At 40.3% G+C, this 24115-nt stretch overlaps 1 protein-coding gene across 1 annotated transcript; it reads left to right on the top strand.

The window, feature by feature from the left end:
- Positions 1 to 10937: 10937 nt before the first annotated feature.
- On the top strand, positions 10938 to 23312 carry LOC310801172 (alpha-protein kinase 3-like; the record flags this gene model as incomplete). Its single annotated transcript, XM_083665167.1, has 15 exons — positions 10938 to 11074; positions 11990 to 12028; positions 12516 to 12637; positions 12875 to 12992; positions 13178 to 14537; positions 16958 to 17356; positions 18578 to 19058; positions 19381 to 19528; positions 20023 to 20150; positions 20234 to 20269; positions 20390 to 20664; positions 20842 to 20930; positions 21087 to 21304; positions 21413 to 21461; positions 23015 to 23312. 15 exons carry the CDS (start codon positions 10938 to 10940, stop codon positions 23310 to 23312), a joined length of 3897 nt encoding a protein of 1298 aa, XP_083521293.1.
- Between the last annotated feature and the right edge of the window lie 803 nt (positions 23313 to 24115).

Genomic DNA, 24115 nt, shown 5'->3' with positions numbered 1-24115 from the left:
AAAGAATGTTCCTGTATGTAATAAATCAATGTTATACACACAATAGGGTTTCATTTAAAATAGGCCTATATATTCAATCTCAAGAGGTATTCAACTGAGTTCCAGAAAGAAGGAGGACCGGGAATAGCCCTGTGGAAATGTCATTATTTGATCTCAATCGTTATTTTGTGTATGACACAATGGTTGAAAAGTAGCTGAACATTTAAGTTGCCTATGTGCAGGAAGGAAATGTTGATAGGTCAAGCTTATCTCAGCCTTCCAAAACAAAATGCAGTCCCAGAGTCACTGGAAAAACCTAAATGAATTTTAATTTTAATTTTAATTTTATTAGAGTTATTATTATGAACATTGTTATCATTCTATGTTTTGGCCGACATGGTAGCCTTCTCTCCACAATTAAAGAGAAGTGTGCCTTTGGGAGCTGGTAACTGATGACTACAGAGCAACCCTCTTGAATAATCTGTTTTGTTTTCTATTCTTTCTTGTAATGCAATCAGCAGTCAATAAACTTACTTTCTTAAAGTGCACAAAGCCTATGCATTCCATAGTAGTTTTGATTGGCCAGTTAGTGCAACTGGTCATCACAAATTCCTTTCATAACAATTCTGCACCTTCTGCTGTTAGAGTAGGCTGTGTGCACCTGAGTAGGCTAATAACTACACAACTAGCCTGTATAAATTATAAATACATTGTACAGTAAGTTGCCCTCTGTTATTTTACACTAAAACATACATACCGGGGGTAATGATATTTTGCAACCCTGTTGGCCCATTTCCTTTTTGGGTTTATGCAATTGTTTATGCAACGGTTTATGCAATTGAAGTATCAATTGTCAGCCTGAGTTCAGAAAATATGTATAAAGAGCACCCCCATGTGGTAAAAGGTGAAGGGTACAAAACCAATGGTACAAAACAACATTCCAGTATGCTCATTGAATCCCCAATAATCAATTGGTAATAGAAGGACATAATTCACAGTGGCAGCAAAGAGACACAATCAGTACTGTACTGTCGCATATTGCATGGGTTGATTGCAATATACAGTATAATTGTTTGCCACAATCTTTCACAACTTTTCTAGGCAACTGTGCATTCCCAGCACTGATTTGTAAACTGTTTGTTGTTTGACAAAACCCAAGTCCATGACTCGAGACCATTGATAAAAAGATGCACATTTGCCAAGGACTACCCCTCAGGGCTGATTGAAAATGAAAGTTACAGATTGCGGCCATCGCTCTGTTGTTCAAAACCTTTTTTCCTGGGTGTATACCACTTTTTCATGATCCAATGCTGTCAGAGGTCTCAAATTTTAAGAGGATGTTTTTACCACCTCCTGTGGTGATCGACTGCAGTCTTACAATAATTATCTACATTTTCAAGGATGTATGCCACTTGCAAAATTCAAGGTGAAGAGTAACTAAGAGGCCCTATTGGCCTGCTCCGAAATAAGTCATTTTAGTTGTCATGCTTGATAGGTATTTAATCAATCTTTTTTTTATTTTTTATGATTCAACATATTCCTTTTTACAATATACAAGAGTGATTATAAAACAATTTCCTTTAAAAAAAAATAAAAAACCCTGCAAATCAACATGTAAAAAGTGACTATAACCCTAACCTTCTACCTAAGAACTCTACGTAACCAAATTAGGGTTATGAGCATATTTACAGATTCAGTAAAATAACTAGTTATTTCACACAAACTATCATATGTACACCCGAATGACACATTGAAATCCAACTTGCCTTTCTATTCAATGGCCAGCGCCATTTCTGCAGTTGTCCTGGCAATGAACAAACATTGTAGGGGAGGTTAGGTTAAGAGAGGCCTCGTTCGCATCACCCAGTGGAGTGGACGTGCAACCAGCTGTTGTATGTTTATGTTTTGACAGGAGCTACCTGTCCCTTCCATAGCTGTTCTTGTTCTCTACAGGTTATATATTTGTCCATGCTGCTGCCCTTCACCCCTTGTCTTCTGTGTTGCCTTGCATTTGTGACTGCACAGATTGATGTGTGTTTCCACCTATACACCATGTACTCTATGACACATTGTTTGATAACAACTTTTAAACTTTACTTACAGGGAACCATATGGATAACTTAGACGTATGTTGTAAGGAAATAAAGTGGGAGAAATGGTATGAACAATGTTGAACATAAGACTGTTTATCTGACATAACTTTATTTAGTTATCTGATATAAACATTGCATTGCTGATTTATATCTGTAAGTAATTGGACATTTAGGGTTAGGGACATTTAGGGTCACAATGACCATGGCCACGGGCCATCTTCCACAAACATTTAAAATTTCAGTGGAGATAGCTAATTGTGATAAATCATGCATTTGTGGATTACTTTTGCATGTACAAACAGAATGTTAGTGCCAAAATTCTGTAAACAAATGGAAACAGATCCACAGACGTAATGTGATCCGCAAATGCAGATTCAACAGGTCTAACTCAACACAATGCTTTTTAAAAAATAACTTTGAAAAGGTGTTTGTCGCTGCTTTCATTTTTATTCACACATCCTGATGTTTGTTTACACATTTTAGAGCATTTACTCACAAATCGTTTTATATATCTACAAATCATTTTGCATTTATTGAAATCATTTTTACAAATACAAATCAAGAGGTGTTTGTTTGTGGATAGTGAATTACCATTCATGGTACACATTTGTGAATTGTGCTCTATTGGTTTACGATAATATTGGCAGTAATCTCCATAGTAATCTATCTCCATACTCCTGCAGTGTACATTGCGTCAAGACAGCGTGACGTGGATCATTTGTCTTGCAGTATGATGCCCCGAACACACAGACTACGTTGCAACTTTACTGTACGGTATTATTTACGCAAGGTGTGCAACCAATGTGATGCACTGTTCAAGAAAAATCCATGCGCAAGATGGAGAGTCACACTGTATTACTATGTCTCACATACAATAATAACCTTTGAACTTGTCGCCACTATTGGTAGCCAAAACCAAATTGATTAGATGATGTATAGTCTCAAAAAATCTATAGTTGTATCTAACACTGACAATTTAGTCATCATTAGGGTTAGGGTTAGGGTTAGGGTTAGGGTTAGGGTTAAGGTTAAGGTTAGGAAAACATACCAGAGATAACTTGCCAGCCGCTCGGCTGGGCTGGTGGGTTCCGTCCAATTTGTTAATTCCCTCGTGATGCTCGCTCCTATCTTGCAGAGTAGGCGATCAAACGAGCCCAGGTCAAGGCGAAAACAGTACTGAAACTCTTCACCAAAAGCTGCAACTCCAAAACTAGACGGTGGTACTCCCCATACTGCTTTCGGGTTAGCAGCAGTGGATGGACCCAGACCGATCTCCTGGGCGGCTCTCCTCAACCTCCAGCAACAAGGCGATGGAAAGAAGCTTTCTGAGTTTAGCTTGCATTGTAGAATGAAAGACAACTTCCACCAGAATTTATAGAATTTGTTACGATGTAACCCAGTCGAGGGTCTGGGGAGGACAGGAAGACGCACGAACCAGATTTCACTTATACAGATTTATTAAATTGATCGTGTTTCTCCGTATTTACAAACATTTTGACATTTTGAAAAAAAGGGAAATCAAAGAAATAAACAAACAAGCCGACTATTGGCATAGTATACTGCTCAGGAGTTTCAAATTCTTTAGCATAGTATCCACACTCTCGGCCCAGGCTCTCCACTGAAGGCCAAAACTCTACTGTTTAAATACAGTAATCAATTTTCCCACCCTAACAGGACTAAACTAATTGCCTTTCACACAGTTTCACACGGTTGTAAGTGGCCCTTAACCTAAACAGTTTTCCACCAGACCATGCATAATAGCTCTCTGGCTGAATTGGGAGTTTGAATAGAGCTAGAGGTCTGTTTTTTAAGGAATATATCAGAGATACAGCTAACAGAGATGACATAGGCTACTCTAAGAAGAGGCTTGTAGTATTTAGGGTTGAGAATTTACAGGCAGGTCCAGTATGCTTCTATTCATGCCCTTTAAGATGAACAGTTCGATAGGAGTTTTCCAACTTTTAAAGGACATGATGAAATTGACACTCCTAACTGTCATTGTATCAGTCAGATGTAAACACATGTAAATAGTAAGATAGTGGTAAAAAGTTCTGTTCCCACACACATGCACATGACTGTCTCCACCAAATCCATCTACAGAAGCCTTATTTCCTTAAGCCTTATAAAAGTATACATTATTATTTGTTACATGGAGTCCCTTCAAGTTAACATAGTGTCCTTTAAAGATCCAGCTGTCCTCAGGTCAAGTCTCCTGTTTCTGCTTCCTTGGTGCCAACACTGGTGTGAATATCCAGAGGATGATGTCATAGCTTTAGCAGCCCAGTCTTATAAAGCCAAACCCAGTTTCCACAGAGACCCATCAAACATCAAAACAAGCTAGCGGCTAGGGTGAGCCACGTCATCACATTGCCACTCCACAAGCTTGGATCTAAGCCCTCATGACCAGAATGGAACAGCATGTACCATACTCCTAATACCAAGTTTGATGTGCACCTTAATCTTAGTGATATATTTTTCGATGTCACTCATTTGTAGATGCATATCCTGCATAGCCCTATTATGATCCCCTCCACAACACACACAAGGTCATGAACTAAATGCACATGAGAATTTATAGGCTATTTGCAATAACATCCACAGCAGTTAGGTTCATTTACCACTCAAGACCACCAGCTCTTTTACTCCTAGGCCACCAGAGGGAACTAGAGCTCCTGAAGCATCCAATACAATCCAATACATCCAATGACTCAGACATTTGCTGGACGCTCTGTGTCCTTTCTACAGACAGCATCTGTCTGGACTGAAAAGATGAAATTGCTTAATTGTACAGAAGAGTGTTGCACATTCATGTCAGGTCTAGCTGTTTAGGATAATGCAATGCAGTGCACCTGTCTATCTAGTCCAGAGAGATAGACTCTCTTCTGCTGAATGCCCTATTTCACAAATTTCTGCCTAAAAACCAGACCCAAACTCTACTGCTTATAACATTAGAAATAGAATGATCAGATGCAAAAGCAGATGCCATTTGATAGGTAACACCTTGAAGTTGTGTGTGAATATGCTCAGATCATAGTTCAAAATAACATACTACACATGACAAGGAAATAAAGTCAAAGTCAAAAGTCAAAGTCAAAGTCAAAGTCAAAGTGGCTTTATTGTCAATTCTTCACATGTCAAGACATACAAAGGAATCGAGAGGACGTTTCTCACTCTCCCACGGTGAGACAGATAAAGTGCACAGGCACAACAGATAAGACAAGACATACTAAAAGTGAAACATTCAATGACAGACAATAAAATAATTTAAACAGTGCAAAAGAACAGTCAGTAAAGACAGTAAATACAGTAAATAGCGGCCAAATGCTGGTAATAATAATAGTGCAATAGATCGGTAGATTGTCCAGAGTCCGTAATGTTTTTAGGGGGGGGCTGAAGGGTTGGGGGGGGGGGGGGGTTTCAGCTTCCTGGCAGCCTGGAGGATGTGGCTGGGGGGAGTGAGGGGAGAGAATTTAGCTTAAAGTAATCGATAATCAAATGAATAATCAAATTAAAGCAGAATTTGGGATCAATTATGGGCCCATCTGGCTTAAAAGGTTATAACTAGAGGCTGTGGCTGTGTTGAGTCTTTTGAGCGGTGGCTGTGTCCTGGTTTTAAGGTAAAGTTGTAACTGCTGAGAATTAGAGATGGTATACAGCATGAGGTTGGCCTAATATAGGGGCACTGATTATAGAGTGATTGAATATGATTACAGTTAGAGGCTCTGTTAGACGATATCTCTGAGACAAGCTGATAAACATCACAAATTGTACATATTCTGCATAGGTAAATACCAACATGGTATCCTATGTCTTGGTTCTAGAGTAAATAAAGTTATCTGGTTGTACAAATGACCACATAACTCAGTAAAAGAAAGGCATGTGAAAGGTTCCTGACAACACACTAAAAGGTCACCATTTTTGATGTCAGTGAACTGAATTATGGCCAAGGTGGCATCAAGATTAAATTACAGTAGTTCAGCATCATATCCTGGACTAGAGCCTATCCATTACCACTCAGGGCAGTGGGCACAACACAGTCTGGACATGTCAAATTACAATCACATTGTGGTATAAAGTAGTCCTAGTTCATTAAAGATCCAATATGTACTTTCAAGCTTTAAAATAGTGCTAAATTACCATGATAAATCAATCACAATCAAGGAATGAGATTACATGACAAAGAAAGTTCAGTGAAGAGTGCTGTTTTTAGCTGCCAAAAGGTTGAACGAACGTAATGTTAAGATCGTAAATAATTCCACACGTAAAACATGAAACGCAAATGTAAAATTAGCATTGTAAACGTAAACACTGCTTTGTAATCTAATTTCTGCAAATACAACCTCTCTGTCACGATTATGGATTTACATTTACGCATTCAACTCCTTCTTAACGTCTTCCTTCACAGGTTTGCACATAATTTGTCTACGTTCAAACATAACTGAAAGTTCAAACTTTCAGTTATGTGGCACCGGTAAACAACACAATTTGTATGTACTTATTTACCTGAAGCTAGTGAAGCTAGCCATATTAACATACTATTCTAACCCGAAAGTAGGACATCTCTCCCTTTTTTTCCAAGATTGTAGGCTACATCCGATTTAATGACAGCAGCGTAGGCCTATAACACAGCGAAGGACTGTCACTCGGAAAAAAAGTGTAAATGAATATCATTAGTAGTGTTCTACTTAGTAGTACTCTATAATTTGATATACATTAATATTAACTAATTATTAAAGTTATTAAATGTCATATAAATTAAGTTTGTAGCACTTAAAAGTGGTGGGACGTGGGTTAGAGTCATGCTGAAAATCTACAACATTGTATGAAATAAATCTTTAAAATCATATGATCATCTTCGTTAAATCAATTAAAATCCATCAATGTGTATTATTGTAATGCATAACTTTTATGAATGAATTTATGAATGAACTCACCGAACACTTTATTAGGAACACCTGTACACCTTCTCATGGTGGAGGTGGTGTAATGGTGTGGGGAATGTTTTCTTGGCACACTTTGGGCCCGTTAATACCAATCAATCATCGCTTGAATGCCACAGCCTATTTGAGTATTGTTGCTGACCATGTGCATCCCTTCATGGCCACAATTTACCGATCTTCTAATGGCTACTTCCAGCATAATAATGCACCATGTCACAAAGCAAAAGTCGTCTCAAACTGGTTTTATGAACATGACAATGAGTTCAGTGTTCTTCAGTGGCCTTCCCAGTCACCGGATCTGAATCCAACAGCTCTAGGATGTGGTAGAACGGGAGATTCACAGCTTGAAAGTGCACCTGAAAAATCTGCAGGAATTGCGTGATGCAATCATGTCATCATGGACCAGAATCTCAAATGAACGTTTCCAACTATCTTGTGGAATCAATGCCACGAAGAATTGAGGCTGTTTTGAGAGCAAAGGGAGCCCCTACCCAGTATTAGTGTAGTGTTCCTAATAAAGTGTTAGGTGAGTGTATATTACCAAATGGTTAACCATATTATTTGTATATTAACAAATGGTGGCCTATACAGGGGAAGGGACGAGAGTGAAACAATTTGCTATATGAAAGAAGGCCACACAGGGAATAATGGAAGAAAGCCTAATTAATTCAAGAATTACAGAGTTAGGTGAGAGATAGAAGCAGAAGATGGCTAAACTCATATAGTAAAACCTTTATCAAGAGACTGCATTTCCCCAAATCCTATCACAAAGGAGGTTGGAAGGGTCTAGTGAAATGTTCTTGCCACATTATGAGCATATACAATATAGAGAATTGTATCAATACGCATCTAAAAACTTTAATTGATAATTTCATAACAAGCTCTAGATAAGGTGGGACAACAATGGTTTCTAAATGGAAAAATAGTCAACTCACGTGTCAAAGTGTCTGAAGGCTATGCTTACCAAATTTTTCAATTATGAAAATGTAGATGAGACCCAATTAAAATGCCCATCTCACACCCCCACCTTTCCCCCCATCTCTGTCCCTCACATATCCCCCTCTACCTCTCATTTCTTCTCCCGTCCACCCGTCCACCCGTCCACCCCGTCCACCCCGTCCACCCCGTCCACCCCGTCCACCCCCTCCATCTACCCGGCCTGACCAACCTCTATCTCGGCCTCACCCCACACCCCTGTACGGAGCTGGGGCTCCAGGACCCGTTCACCAACCGAATCAGGGACAATTTGCTCTAACTCACTGGATTTTGTGGTCATAAGGACTGCTCAATGTTTCCCATGTTTCCCCGCAAACACACTATTTGTTCTGCCCAATATACAGGACTTGTACTGCATGATAGAAAGAGTGGGAGTTAGAGCAAGAAGCTCTGTGACATCTTTTTCTATCCCACTTTAACTGAGACATAGATTTTTGTTCAACTATGCAATGTATATTGTTGTAATGCATCTATCGCTGTAATGTGCTCTGCATGTAGGCTACTTCAGGTTTAGCTGACCTGATCTTGATGACCTTGAAAACGTAATTATTTAATTCTAATATAATTTTATTTATTTATAATGTATACATTTGTATACATTTATACAAAAGTAACATGAAAAACATGAAAAACTGCTTCACAAAAACTGCTTCACAACTATAGTGGGAAACTGTAGAAATGGTGGAATAAACAAGCCAGTTATTGGCCTACAAGAACTGTAGGCCTTCATGAACCTTCTAACTCCTCTGTAAAGCACGCCTCAATAAGTCGCCCACTCACATATTGCAAAGTGGCTTCCAAATGTATTACTATATTTTTTACCCAATAGCAAATTAAACTAGGAAAATAAGTTTCTGAAGTTTCTGAAGAAACTTATTTTGGTAGTGGAAAAGGTTTAAAGATATTTCGATAGATAGAGAGATTTGCTGGGTAGTTGAAAGAAGTCTTCCAACTATTTTGTAAGGGTGGTGTCAAAGTCTTATTGTGGTAGCGGATACAGTTAGAGATGGTTTGGTTGGTTGGTTGGATGGTGGAATGTTAGATAGACAGGATGAGCCTGGGGTAATTCAGTGGAGTGGGTAGAGAGTTGCCTCCATCTTTGTCCCCCGTGGCTCTCGGCAGAGGGCTGTGAGCCAGCAGCTGTGGTGGTTCTCTCACACTCATGTATGTCTGTCATCAGGCCCATAGGCTGGTAGTGGAGGGAGAGGGATAATCAAGCCTCATAATAAGCAGTCTCTGCATCAGCCCCAAAGTTAAAGACAGGCCTGGATGTTGAGAGACACTTTGGAAATAAAAAAAAAGAAGAGTAATTTAAAATAGCTGTGCAGCAGGCACGTATGCATGTGTAATTTGATGAGTGTCTATGTGGAGTAACATGAGAAGAATTCTGATTGGTATCTTTGAACTTGATTTAAGCGTCACACTCAAGAATCTGGAATTGAATGTGATAGTGCCAGTTCACTCAGTGCATTGAGAAATATGTTGAGTTGTCAGTATCCAATGAGAATGCATGTTAAAGCTGAAAAGTTAGTCAATTTTGTATAGTTATTTTGAATTATGTTTATTATGTGTCCATTGACAAATGGCCATGTGGTACCCAGGGCTCTTGAGAAGCCAGAAGGACTATATAAGGCTGTTCTATTCCTATTGCTTTTCCTCTGGGGGTCCAGCACAACATTGTCAATCACAGGACAATGCGACTACAGGCCAGTGAAGAGGGTGTGGCCACAACAGGTCATCATACTTTAGCTTTAAAGAAACAAGAGGACAATTGATGATGAAAAATGCAATTTGGTTAACATGTGACATAAATAAACTTGTTATGTATCACATCACTATCACATAAATAGATGTTGCTGAAAAGTAATCATTGCAAACCTGTTTTAGTATATTTTAGACAAGTATTTTGGAAAATAACATGCGTTTTTTGTTTTCAGAATCAACAAGCTCCCTGCTGCTTGGGTAGGTCAGTGTAACTGAACACTTTTATGTTTGGAAGGTAAACCAATGTGACTGGATGCCTGAATTTACAGCTCATAGTAATGGACTTTTAAGGGTGGTGTCATCATTTTTGATTGACAGGATCATATGATACTTTAGGACAGTCTGTATCAAGCACTACGTACGCTGTTTGAGAAAAAGTGGAGTCATCTATTGGCCGCATCAAAGATCCTCAGCTTTTTAGAGGGCATGTAATCCAATGGTAACCAAGTACAAAACTTTCTAAATCAACTCGTCACACTTGGAGGGCTACCAAATCTGGGATGACCTTGCCTGACAAGCTTAGTATGGATTTAAAATGCTATCCTTCATCAGTTTGCTTTCCTATTGATTCTTCACCAGTGAAGTATTCCTTTTGGATATTGTACTTATTAAAATGGTCTGAAGGCTAGTTTTGGAAAATGTGATGTGTTCCTGTGCCTATTTGTAGGCCTACTATAAATAGTGTCAGCGGGCTACGCATGCTCATGTTTGATTGGAAATCGCAGTGCCTTGAGCCAGAGCAGTGGGGTATCTTTCAAAGGACAAAAAGAAACCTATGATTGGTGAGTTTACTGCAGGGATCTTATGGAAGATAGCTCGTCAATATCAGATGATGTCATGGGTGTGTCAACCAGAAGAAATACTGTAACAGCTTACTTTTACAAAGCATCTCCTATATTGTTAGATCCTACAGTGTAAGGTGTCATGTTACTATCAATGGGAGAATACAGGGAAATTATTTCTGATTTGACAATCACCTATAATATAACTATAGGGACATTTAGTCCAGTTTGTATGGTATTGTTAGAGTTCTTATTGTCACTCTCCTCTCTCTCTTTTAGCTGTTGTCTTTTATACATTTATTGTGGAGGGACATCGTTCTTCTACATCCCTGAGGAGTTTTTCTCTGGACCTTTGATTCAGGTGAAACATTATCTGGTGGAAAATGAGTTCCAGGAGGCTGATAACACGCTCTTACTCAGAAGATGGGAGATCCAGCCATAACAACGGTGATGATGTCACTGGGAGTATCAGAGCCGGTGGTGGCCGCAGCTACCTCTCCAGTGTCAGACCTGAAAACAGGTATAAACCCTCAACTACCTCATTGAAAACGACTGTAATAATAACATGTGAATTATAACACAGTTATTACAACATACTTTGTTTTGAAATTAACCAGAAATGTTGATACTAAAATAAACATCAATGCATTAGTGTATTGGATTGAAATATTTCTCTGTGTTAGTTTCCATGGTGTTTAGAGCCCTGTTGATATGAAACACTCACTGACTCGTTAAAGTGACCATGAAGGTCAGCGCTTTATAAATAAACTGCATCTCACTGCATAAGCCTCTAAAAATGCAAACCATCTTCCAAAAAGCATCTATTTAAAAATAGAAGAAAATAACTTAATCTTTATGCTTCTGAATATGCCATTCTTTCCAGTACCACAACCAAGTAAAGATAGTTTATTGATCATTAATATGAATGGAATAAGTAAAAAGACAGTTTGCATCACAATATTCTATGAAACTGAAGCTATTTTGACATGGTTATGGACATCAGTCAGTACAGCACCCTATCTGAATGAGCTGTCCCTGAGACTGAAGATGACAACACCATGCAGAGATCAAGTGACTATAAACACCATCAATGGTCATGATTATAGGCATGAACGATTCATCCGTGAATATCCTATAATCATTGTGATGCTTTTGCAACATAGCTGCATGCTATGATGATTCAATATGTTCTGTATTGGATGCATTATGAGTGGTGTTGTGTGTGCCTCATTGCTGTGAATGAAGGATCATGGACTACAGTGGAAATACTCAAAGATTACAAAGTACATTAAAATAATTAGTTGTTCAAGGTCAAGGTTTGAACATGATAATTGGTGATTTTGATTGTGGGTATTTAGTCCATGTGTAACTCTTCATTCATGTTTGTGCATTGTGCCTTATATAAACTGCTTCTATTTGCCTCCTTTCTGCATAGCCACTCAAGCCACAGGTATTCTCAATACAGGCCATCAAGGTACTGTCGTGCATTTCTTCAGAAATCTATTTTAACTAACACTTGCTATAGCAATTTTTGCTTTAGCTCTGCTTATATTGCTTTCTTGCAGAGAGATTGAAAATCCAAAATAAATGTACTTCCATCATGCAGTTCTGTGGTTTTGATAAACATCAATTGGCTGATATACCATGTAGAACTGTGCCAGATATTGCATTACAAGGTAAGACTACTTTTGGATGTACATTTCCAATTTAAAATGGAAATTGTTTTGGTCACATCCAAGAAGTACTGGTTTGAATTACTGAAATGTGAAATGTGATCTAATATTATGAAGAGATGAATATGTTACTGCAGGATGAACTACTGTAGCTCAAGGATGTGTTTCCATATTCGGAAATATTTTCATTCCGATTATACAAAATTACTCATTTAGGAGATAATTTGGGAGGGAGTAAGTGAAAGACATTGTTTACACTTGAGCTCACTAGCTAACTGTGTTTTGCAGGAGCACACTATGTAGTGTTATGTCACATTTAACAGAGGAGACCCAGCCATCCTTTGAGACAACCTTAAAGTCAAAAGCAGTGTCTGAAACCTGTAATGTGAAGTTCAACTGTGTGGTGTCAGGTAAACTCTCCTGCAGAGTGTGTGTGTGTGTGTGTGTGTGTGTGTGTGTGTGTGTGTGTGTGTGTGTGTGTGTGTGTGTGTGTGTGTGTGTGTGTGTGTGTGTGTGTGTGTGTGTGTGTGTGCATGTGCGTGTGCGTGCGCGTGCGTGCGTGTGTGTGTGCGTGTGTAGTGTGTTTCTAAAGATTTTACATGCTCAGTGTATTTCTACTTCATATCACTTTTTCAATGTCTTTCCAGGTTACCCGGTTCCTGAAGTGACATGGTATAAAGATGACATACAACTGGACAGATACTGTGGACTACCTAAATACAAAATATCCCGTGATGGACAAAACCATTCCCTACACATTTACAAGTATGTATAAGTGTTTAAATGCTCAGAATTGTCATTTCATTGTAGTTGCTACGCATCATTAATGTGCTGTTACTTTGATTTGTACTTATACAAAAATATTTGATGCTGATATTTAAATCAAGCTTGGACCAGATTATGTGCAGATGAAGTGATACACAGCATCAATAATGAGTTTGTTTTTTCAGTTGCACTGTGGAGGATGCTGCCATTTACCAGGCATCAGCCAGGAACAGCAAGGGCATCGTTTCCTGCTCGGGGGTTCTGGAGGTGGGCACCATGAGCGAGTACAAGATCCACCAGCAGTACTTTGCCAAGCTCAAACAGAATGCCGAAAACAAACGCAGAGAGCTTGAGGAGCCCAAGCCATGGGACAAGGAAAACCATGGGTCTGTTCACCAGGAGCAACTGAGGACCATCAGTCCAGACCGCTCCCAGAGGAAACGCCGGTCCCCCATGGAGGCCAGCTTCAGCACCCCCAGCTCCATGGAGGACGAAGGGGCTGAGGAGAACACTCTGACCCCAGATTCTGAGGCTGAGGCCAGGCTAAGTGAAGCAGCTGTGGAGGGAGAGTTGAAGCCTGTCGCTAATGGGGCAGAGGCTTTCAATGAACAGGCCATTAAGGAAAATGGCAGCAAATGCCTCACGTACATCTACAACTCAGTGCAGAAGACCTTCACTGCACACCCACCCAAAGCACCCTTTGCCAAAAAGAAGATAAAGATCTCCACTGGAGTGGAGAGTGTTAAGTCTAATAGCCTGGCAGAGATGGTGTCTGAGAAGGAAAGAGGAACAAGTGAAGAGGTCAGTGTGGCACCATATCTGACAGTGTCTCTACACTCACAGGGGTCCCTTGAGGAGGTCATGGAGATGGAGAGTGCTATGGCCTGTCTGGAATCAGCTCCAGATCATGTAAAAGAGACAGAAAAGCCAGAGGAATATTCACTGACTAACAGTTTGTCAGTTATGGAGGAAAAGGTACAAGTGGAGAACAGTGTACAAATCCCATCACATGAGGAACAGCCTAATATCCTGTCTGCATCTTCTGCTGCTCTCTCCTTTTCAGAAAACATGGTTGAACATTATGGCATTTTGGAATATCAGGGTACAGATCCTCCCATAATCTCATCACAACCACAACCACAACCACAACCACAACCACAACCACAACCATGTCCTAAATTAACACCTCCAACTGTGTCCAACACCATAGCAGGGGATGTTAAAACACATTCAGAGGATGCTGCAGCCATGGAGGTTGATGATAAGCCCTCAGCCGTTGAACACAAACACAGTACCACAACCCTATTGACACATACAACTGAAGATCCAGTGAAGGGCTCAGCAGCAATGCTTGGGATGAGCTCAGATACTTCCATCCATGTGGATATAGTGACTAGGGGCTCAGAGTCAATAGCGACATCATGTGAGAGTGAGGCTGACCTGCCTCAGTGTATGTGTGAGCAACCAGAAGATCAGCTGTCTGTAAAGGAAACATGCAGCAACCTGAAGAATGTATCTGTGTCTCGGCCTGCACTGCAGGGTGAGGTGAGTGGCCCAGCTCATTTGAGCTCATCATGAGCACTCTGCGTTTTCAACACAGGCCAGATCAGTAACACAAGCACCCCAGGGCTATTTATAGTTTACAAGTATGCCTCTGTGTGACAAGACCTATGTGTAATGATGCATGCACTGGCACATACAGCAGCAGGTATAGTCCCATTGCACATACTGTATCATGTGGCCAAAAAACCTTGAATGCAGGGATCAGAAAGGCTTGTGTGTGGTCTGAGGTGTGTTTGTGGCAATGAGGATTTTGCCATCAATAATCTTCACTTGTTTGACAGCAACAGAGAAAGGCCTTGGTGAAGAAGCAATTGAGCATGAGAGTGAAAAGTACAACGGAATAGATGGCACTGTGACGATGCCTTAGAAGATTCAGGATTAGGTTCCAGCCACGCAATATTTCCTATTCCTGAGAGTTTAGGTGCATAGTTACCCTTGTCTTTACACAGTACAACACATCCAATCCTATGTTGCTGATGATAACTACAAGTTATTGGGGTGAGTATGAGTACTCCTAAGGAGTGCCCTACATCACATTCCACACCCAAAAAGGAGCATGAAGGCAGTCGTTTTTAGTGGCCCTGTTATTGTGTTTGATAACTTGTGTTCACTTTTTGATATAGGATTGGTTTACCTCTATTATATTTTACTACTTGTATTGTATCATTGAATAACAGCTTTGGTGGTATAGCAACCAGTACCATGTCAAGGTAGTCCCGCCTAGCATATACTGTAGACTTGAAATACTGTGATCTTAATTTTGAGCAAGTGCTGAGGTAGAGGCAGACCTCTGTACCACTAAAGCACCTCTTTAAATTATCTACATTCCATTCTGCCTTCACTAAGCCTTAAAATACTCCCTTTCACGATTTTAGTCTGGGCTTAATCTTCCTATACTCCTCCGTCACATACTCAGCTGTGGACACTATGAGACAAGGCATCCACAATAGCCTACCCCCTTGTGGTAGAATGAAACAAAAGTATAAGTGGTACTGTACAACATGTGTACCATAATCATGCTTTTCCTTATGTATTTGTATATTCATATTTACATATGCTTACTATTTCACATCTAAACAGTATCACAGCTTGAACATCATAGTAGTGACACTGTTATTGGTCCTTCTAGTCATTTAGGGCATGTCTCATCCACTGTTAGAGTGTCACATAACACAGGGGTCCAATTAGAGCCTATGCTGCTAATATCCGATGATTTTCAGATCCCCAAGACTATAGAAACATGTGCTTAATGTGGATTAAATCTCAGTACAGATCAGCAAACACTGTGCACCAATCATCATTTCCTTCTCGTCCTGTACTTTGGTACTGCAATGTACTTGTTCTGGTGTTGTTAATCTCTGCGACTGATTAGGCAACTCTTTAACTGAGGTAAATCATACGTAAATTAGTGCAGCTCTGGTACTTTGTATCTGTAGGGTGGGACCTTGTACAGCATGATAATTGAGGATTTTTCAATTCATTCACTGAATTTCCATTTGCCTGTTGCATTGATAAACATTTGAATTGACCCCAACCCTGTTGACAATGGGCCATAGCTGTGAACTCAAGAACAGGTTGTGACAGAGTAACAACTTTGGAAAACAGGATTGCTTCATTCATTGAATGGGTTCCAGTTGGTAAATATGACTCAGCAGTCAACACGAGAGGTCAACATGGAAAACAGTATTCATTCCGCATTCATATTTTTAGATTGATCATATTTCTCCTCTCTCCTTTTATCTTTTATTTACTGAGATCACAGTGACCCGCCAGCTATGTACAGAAGAACTGACACCACTACATGGGACACTTGATGATATATATACAGTACATTCACTTTATGTGAATACAAATGATGTGTATCAGTATGTATGTGACTTCAGGTTTAGGGGGTTATGTGACTTTAGCTTTAGTTTAAAAGTAGATAAATATCATCACTACCTTTGTTATCTGGCCTAGCTGTTCTCTATTTATTTAATTTTTTTGTGTTGTACAATTCACTTATGTTTGTAACACGTCTTTGGATCTTAGAAAAGCTTTATATAAATTAAATGTATTATATATATATATATATATATATATATATATATATATATATATAGAGAGAGAGAGAGAGAGAGAGAGAGAGAGCGAGAGAGAGCGAGAGAGAGCGAGAGAGAGAGAGAGAGAGAGAGAGATAGGCCAACCATATCCCCTATATCACTGTTCCATTTTGTATAATTACTGTTTACTACTTAACTACATTTTAACATAGCATATGTGTGTTTCTTCACAATTCGTCATTGATTGTGCTATGCTGTTACTGCCTTAACATTGATATTTGTTTATGCATGTCCAGCATAGTCATGGATAAGGGAATAAGCATTCACAGCATGGAAACCTCTGCTTGTTTGTGCCTCAAGGTTACTCAGGCCCATACACAGACGGAGAGGAATGATGCATCTGTCACCCTACAAACACTAACCACCCGGAATAAGCTAGCTGTACAATCGCCACCAAGGCCTCCATCAGACAGAGAGGTCACAGCAGATGCCAACCAGACTCCTACTTTGCACAATCCCAGCCACTCCGCCTCTGACAAAATAACAGAGAGCACATGGGATCATTCCAAGGGATCAAATGAAAGCCATACAGTACCTTTTACAGACCTACAAAAGTCACCCCGCGAAAGCCTAGGTGATAGTGAGAACCCCTCAGGGTGTAGCGTTTCACCCGCAGTCCAGCAAGACCAAGTTGAGATAGCTATAAAAACTGTTGGAGGCACAAAAATACAAGTTGATGAGAAAGTACAGAGTAATAAGGTCAGTGAATTACAAGTACAGGGAGACATTCATGACAAAAACATGAAAAAATGGAATGAAGTTGGTTCACTAAATGAAGTTGCTGCACCTCAGAAGGAAAACATTGAAAGTAAATCAGTGAATGTATCAGATTTAGAAATTAAGAAGAATGGACTATTGAAGACAACAGAATGTGATATACCTCATATTCTTAAGAATCTTTCTCCAAATCTGAATCTTCTCCACCTTGAGACTATTATTCCAGATGAACCACAAAGGACAGACACAACAAGTGTCCCAAATACAAACATCACAGAGCAACAACCAACAGACTTCAATGACACAACAACAACACCTGTAGCCAATATAACATCTATTGCTGACCTCTTAAGGGCACAGGTGAGGGCTATGACCTCTCCAGAAGTTATTTCAATGGCAACCACTTCACTATCCCCTGTTCAATCTCAAACTACAGACCATCTACCCACATTCTCCCCACCAACAAGAAAACAGGATATGGCTGAACAAAGGCCAGAGTTGGGAATGGATGAGACAGAATGCAGACAGGCACAAGGAACAGACACTACTGAGAAAGAGATGAAGACAAATGTAGAAATTGAACATGTAGATGTTGAGCATAGATGTATGGATACTAAACCAAAACTGGTTGAGGCCTTACCTATTCCTCCTATTTCTATCATAGACATGGACAGAATGTTTGCGGACAATAATCACTCTATAGTAAAGGGTAGTGATAGTATCATGGATACAGACAAAGATGATGCATCAGCACATGCTCTTTTTGAACTTAATGTTGATATTTGTCATGCTAGGATTGAGAATGATCGAAGCAATTCTTCTGTTATTACTCCAAAGCAGGAGTCAGCCATTACAGTTCCTTCCCCATCTGTTATTGTCACTCCAGAGCACAATAAACCATTAAACAACACATTTCAAGAGATGGATTCCTCAGAATCACTTTCTCCAAATGTCATTAGACAACATAATATTGTTTCTTCCCACTCTGAGCATTCGACAGGAATCAGCTCACTTCCCTATGACACTGAGAAACATTTGGACACCAAGTCTGGATTTGCAAAAAGCATGTCCCCAATATTGCAACCTGTCAGTGAAAAACATCTGAAAAACACTGCACCAGACTCTGGCACTACCATACAAAGGCTTGATACTAAGGTTCTCCCAGGCACAGAAACACAAGGGATTCCTGTTCCAATCATTCAGTTGGACAGCTTTACACCTAAAGAAATGAAGGTTGATGGATATTCAAAGACAGACTCTTCAGCAATTGTTCCAATCACTGAAGATAGCTCCTTGCCAAGGAGAGGAGACAGTGTCTCCCCCATCCCCATTCCTTCAGCCACCCCACAGGAGTTAGCATCCGGTGCCCGGCGCAAAATCTTCATCACAGCAGGAGAGCCTACGGCAGCAGCTGACACCCAACCCCAGCAAGAGGAAGTACCCATGAAGAGCAGCCAGCTCTCCCCAGAGGCCCCCTCCATGTCCCCTGTCCTATCCCGCCGGTCACCCTTGCTGCAGCCCCCCAACGGCCAGCGCACCCCTCCAGTAGAGAGACGCTCCCCGATGCCCAGCAGGAGGAGGGTGGCTCCAGAGTCCCAAAAGCAAAGCCAGGAGCATGACCCACAGACCGACACTACCAAGACCGAGGAGAAACCAACGGAGAACAAGCACAACCCATTTAAAGGTACACTCACTGTCTGCCATGTTACAGAAAAGAGTGGTTGATATTGGCATGCTTTGAGGAAGTGATCTTATTCAATGAAACTAACCACTGGAGTGTTGTTTCCTTTGGTTAAGACTCAGTGGGGACTGCTGTTGAGAGCCTGTTTGCTTTAACACTGTCATGAGAGAGGGCCAGCTACAGTACTTGCCAGAGGAGATTACATGGATAGGTTTCACTGACATAGTATCCATATTAAGGGTGGAAGCTGAAACATAAGAAAGTGTATATCTTTACCTAGTTGTGCCTGTCGGAGTCCCTCTCCAGCCTCTTTCTCTCTCACCAGCTCCTCAGGTTATCCGTAAGATAAGGGGAGAGCCCTTCTCAGATGCCTCAGGACATTTGAAGCTGTGGTGCCAGTTCTTCAATGTGCTTAGTGACTCTACTATCAAGTGGTACAGGGATGAGGTGGAAATTGTTGATATTAAAAGAACGTAAGTCTTGAAATTGAATTGTGGCAATTTTGGTAAACAACTGTAACTAAAATTGTAAGTGACCATGAACAATATATCATGATCATATACAATGTCCAGCCACACAGCAAGGGAACTGAAAGAATACACAAGAACTTCCTGCAATTTATCCTGTTCAATTGAAATCAACACCAACAGCAACTTTCGGTTACGGTATGTAACCCCGGTTCTCTGAAGGAGATGAGGGAGACATCTCACCAGATTGCCCCTCTTTTACGGAAATAGGTATGTTGTGCAGTAGGCTTTATAGGCTGGGCTGGGACAGGGTCAGTCATGCAATGTGCTCCCGGCCTGTTCCAAGCGTGATTGGATAGGGTTTCAGCTAATAGGGTACACAAAGGTACATATCCCATAGTGAGATGTCTGCCTCATCTCCTTCAGAGAACCGGGGTTACATATCATAACCCAAAGCTTTGCTGAACTGCTGTACTCCCTAACTTCCGCTTGTCTCCCAGTGCAGGAGATGAGACTCAGGTGGCCCTGGCCATTGTCCAGACATCGAGCAGAGACTGTGGAGTGTACGGCTGCACAATCACTAATGAATATGGGATTGACTCAACAGACTTTCTACTCAGTGTGGACAGTATGTAGCCTATCACATACATTGGGTTTCAGACAAAAACAAGTTATCTCATATTACAGTATGTGTCTCTCTGCTTTTTCCAGTACTTGCTGGCATGTTTTTGCGTGAGGATCTAGAAGGTAAGATGGAAATGTAAATTTGTATAGGTTCAGATTTTTTGGTTCTTCGACACTGTCACCCCTGGGTGGAAAAAATGTGCTCTATAAATGAATTTCATTATCATTACTCTTATTACACAGTGGGGGAGGAAATCGAGATGACTCCCCTGTTGTTCACCAAGGGCCTGGCAGACTCTGGTTACTGGGGAAACAAGTTGTTTGGGCGCATTATGATGGAGGAGGCCCATATTGGAGAGGGCTGCTCCCACAAGGCCTGCAGGGCAAAGGTCATCTACGGTCTGGAGCCTGTGTTTGAGTCGGGGACCACCTGTTTCATCAAAGTACGCAACCCCATCGCCTACGGGGCCAAAGAGGAGAGCAACCTGGCAGAGAGGAACATGGAGATCACCCAGCAGGTTAGGGCCACTGTTCCTTTAATCCTTTTGAATTTAAACTGATAAAAGAAAATCATTGTTCATGTTCTCTGTTGATTATTCATTATCAATAGTAAATGTCACAAGGTGAAACATGACATTTATTCAAAGTCATAATGCCTAAACCAAGTATTTCCTGTATGTACTGCTCTCTAACAGGAATGTAAGATTCAGAACATGGCGCGTGAATACTGCAAAATATTTGCTGCGGAAGCACGCGTGATAGAAAACTTTGGGCCAGCACTGGAGTGAGTGAGATTATGTGTAATTTATACATTATTTATACATTATACATACATACATACGATTGTCCAAATGATTTAATTATTTCATCAAATAAAAAACGAAGAGGAAAATTCACTATCCTCTCACAAACAACTGTGTTTATGATCTTGGTTACACAGAGTGATCCCCCTCTACTTGATGTACCGGCCAGCAAACCCTATTCCCCACGCTACAGTGGAGGCAGATCTGAAGGGGGTCTATCTGAAGTACTGTCTGTTGGATGCCACAGGCAGACTGATCATGAGGAGTAGCTCAGAGGTGGAGCAGAAGTGCTGTGCCCTACAGCACTGGATCCACCAGTGGACCAATGGCAACCTATTGCTCACTCGGCTTGAAGGTACTGTGGAAAACTACTCAGCTGACTATAATGGGCAACTGTGCAATCATTGTTTCTCTCTGAATCACAGAAAAGTAATTAACTCTGTTTTATGTGATTATGTTGCAGGTGTTGACACCAAGATCACAAATGTTGAAATATCAATCAAATCAAAAGGGTTGGTATCCATTTTATGTTGTATTGTCAGAACATTGTGTTCATAAAAGATAAACATTGATATTGACTCCACACCAGGCATTTTATAATAAATTATAATAATAATACACTTTATTTATATAGCATATTTTTAAAAGAGTGTTACAAAGTGCTTTACAAATAGATAAAACATATATGCAAATAAAAAATAAAATATAAGTAGAAACTGTAAAGCACAGCACATTAAAAAAGAATAAGAGCAGCATCAGAAACAAAAATGAAAGTAGAAAAACAGTAAAACACAACATATTAAAAAGAATAATGGCAGCATCAAATAAAGGCTAGTCTATCAAAATGAGTTTTAAGAAGAGATTTAAAAGAAAATACTGATCTTGCTAGCCTAATATCCTCAGGCAGGTCGTTCCAGAATCTAGGGGCACGGTCACCTTTTGTCTTCAGTCTAGATTCGGCCAGAAGGGCCTGAGGATATAAGGTTGTGCTGAGGCTCATAAGGGACTAAAAGGTTAGAAATATAGTCTGGTGCCACAGGTTACCAGCAACAGGTTACCAGTGTAGGGAGGCTTGGGGTGATGTGGTCTCTTTTCCTAGTTCTGGTTAAAAGCTTAGCTGCTGCAGCATGACTATCTGTAACCGTGCGAGGGACTTTAGGAGGGAGAAGAATAGAGGGAGTTGCAATAATCGAAACAAAATGAGATGAATGCATGAGTGACTTTTTCTAGATCAGCAAGTGACAAGAAAGGCTGTATTTTGGAAATGTTTCTAAACTGATAAAAACATGACTGTACAACTGTTTCAATTTGTTTCTTGAAATTGAGGTCAGCATCAAAAATCACCCCTAAGTTTCAAGCTGAAGATTTCACCTTGGCAGAGAGACAGCCAAGACCGTCCTGTGTTGCTACCGTGGAACTTAGAGGGCAAAATATGACTACCTCAGATTTACTGTGATTCAATTGTAAAACGTTCTGGAACATCTAATATCTTCCAAGCAATCGTTAAGACAAGCTAAACTGGATGAATCATGGGGTTTAATGGGAAGATATAACTGGGTGTCATCCGCGTAACAGTGAAAGGAAATAATGCATTTATGGAAAATCTGGCCTAGTAGAAGCATGTATAATGATAATAAAATAGAGCCTTGTGGCACACCAAAGTTCACTTGGGCTGAGGAAGAGACACACTTTCCTAGACCAACAGAGAACTGTCTGCCTGAGAGGTATGACGAGAACTATTTTTAGGCAGTGTCTGTAACCCCTACACAATATCGAAGGTGGTTTATTAAAATGGTATGATCGATTGTATCAAAGGCTGCATTAAGATCAAGGAGATTTAAAATGGAACATGACCTGAATCAGCTGCTAAAAGTAGGTTGTTTGTGACTTTAAGTAGAGCAGTTTCAGTGCTATGACAGGGGCGAAAACCAGATTGGAACTTTTCAAATAAAACATTTCTATCCAGATAGCTAGTCATTTAACAACTGTATTGCTGTAATTTCAAACTGCCATAAAAGTTGTAAACGTTTCCGTTACTGTTATGGGTCTTTTTACACTGTTGCAGGTATCAGGGTCTCACAGCCATGGGGAACCCCACAGTGTTTGAGCAGTTCATCTCTCAGCACCAGTGTAACTACTACTGCGGCCTTCTCAGCCTGAGATCCCTGAAGCCCATGAACTCTCTACAGACACCAGCCAAACCTAAGGGCTCCAGGAGCCCCCTGCTCCAGCGTAAGATGGTCCCTGGCTCCTCTAGCCCCCAGACCTCTAGAAAGGCAACAGCCAGCCCCAGAGTGTCCAGGAAGTCAGAATCAGAGGACAGCAAAAAACACAAAGCCGTAGATGTTCCCAAGGTTGTCTGAATGAGGTAAAACAGCATCATTGTCAAATGTCACTGCTTTTCCCAATGAAGGAATGCTGAACCAGGAATGGAATCACTGATGACTTTGTCCTTTGTCCGTAGTAAGCTTGGTGAAGTTGGGAACTAGTCTGAGACGAAAGATTGGTGACCTCTGCCCCAAGCTGTGACAGACACAGAGCCCTGTATCCTATCAGAGAACAGGAGAGGGAAGAATTAGAATACTACCAAATATCAGAGACAATGGTATTAAATCAGTAATTGTTCTAATACCACCACCAGCAATACTATTGAGTAGATTTCCGGTACCCTTAAGGTACCCTTTGTAAAGGGTTTGTAAATGGTTTATAATTAGTTAATAAATAATTTCTAACCAGTTTATTATTAAATGATAAACCATTTACAAACAGTTTTAACTCATTGATTTAGATTGTTCGATATTCACTTGATGCTTGCTAAATAAGGAGCTTGCAATCAGAAGCCAGTTATTAATGCTTTATAAATTCACTTAAAAATGCTTCGAAAACTAACCCAGATGTGAAAGCATGAATGTTATTTGCAATGGTTGCACAGTGGTTGTGCAGTTGGGAAAAAGAAAATTCTGTTATTTCCTTCCATTTGGGGATGATTCGGCTGGCACCAAACTGATTCAACACATCTGTACATACAATGTGAAAGTACGGTACAGCTGTCACCATGTTTTTGTCCCATACTTTAAAACCTGATGTCCTTGTCAACACTTCCTCATTTAAACATGTCCACCTTGCAGGTTCCCAGATTGTATTTGTTGATATATCCATCCACCAC

The sequence above is a fragment of the Argentina silus genome (genome assembly GCF_951799395.1).
Source record: "Argentina silus genome assembly, chromosome: 2".
Classification (NCBI taxonomy): Eukaryota; Metazoa; Chordata; class Actinopteri; order Argentiniformes; family Argentinidae; genus Argentina; species Argentina silus.
The sequence above is the reverse complement of the archived record's forward strand: the minus strand, read 5'-3'. Positions and strand labels throughout refer to the sequence as shown.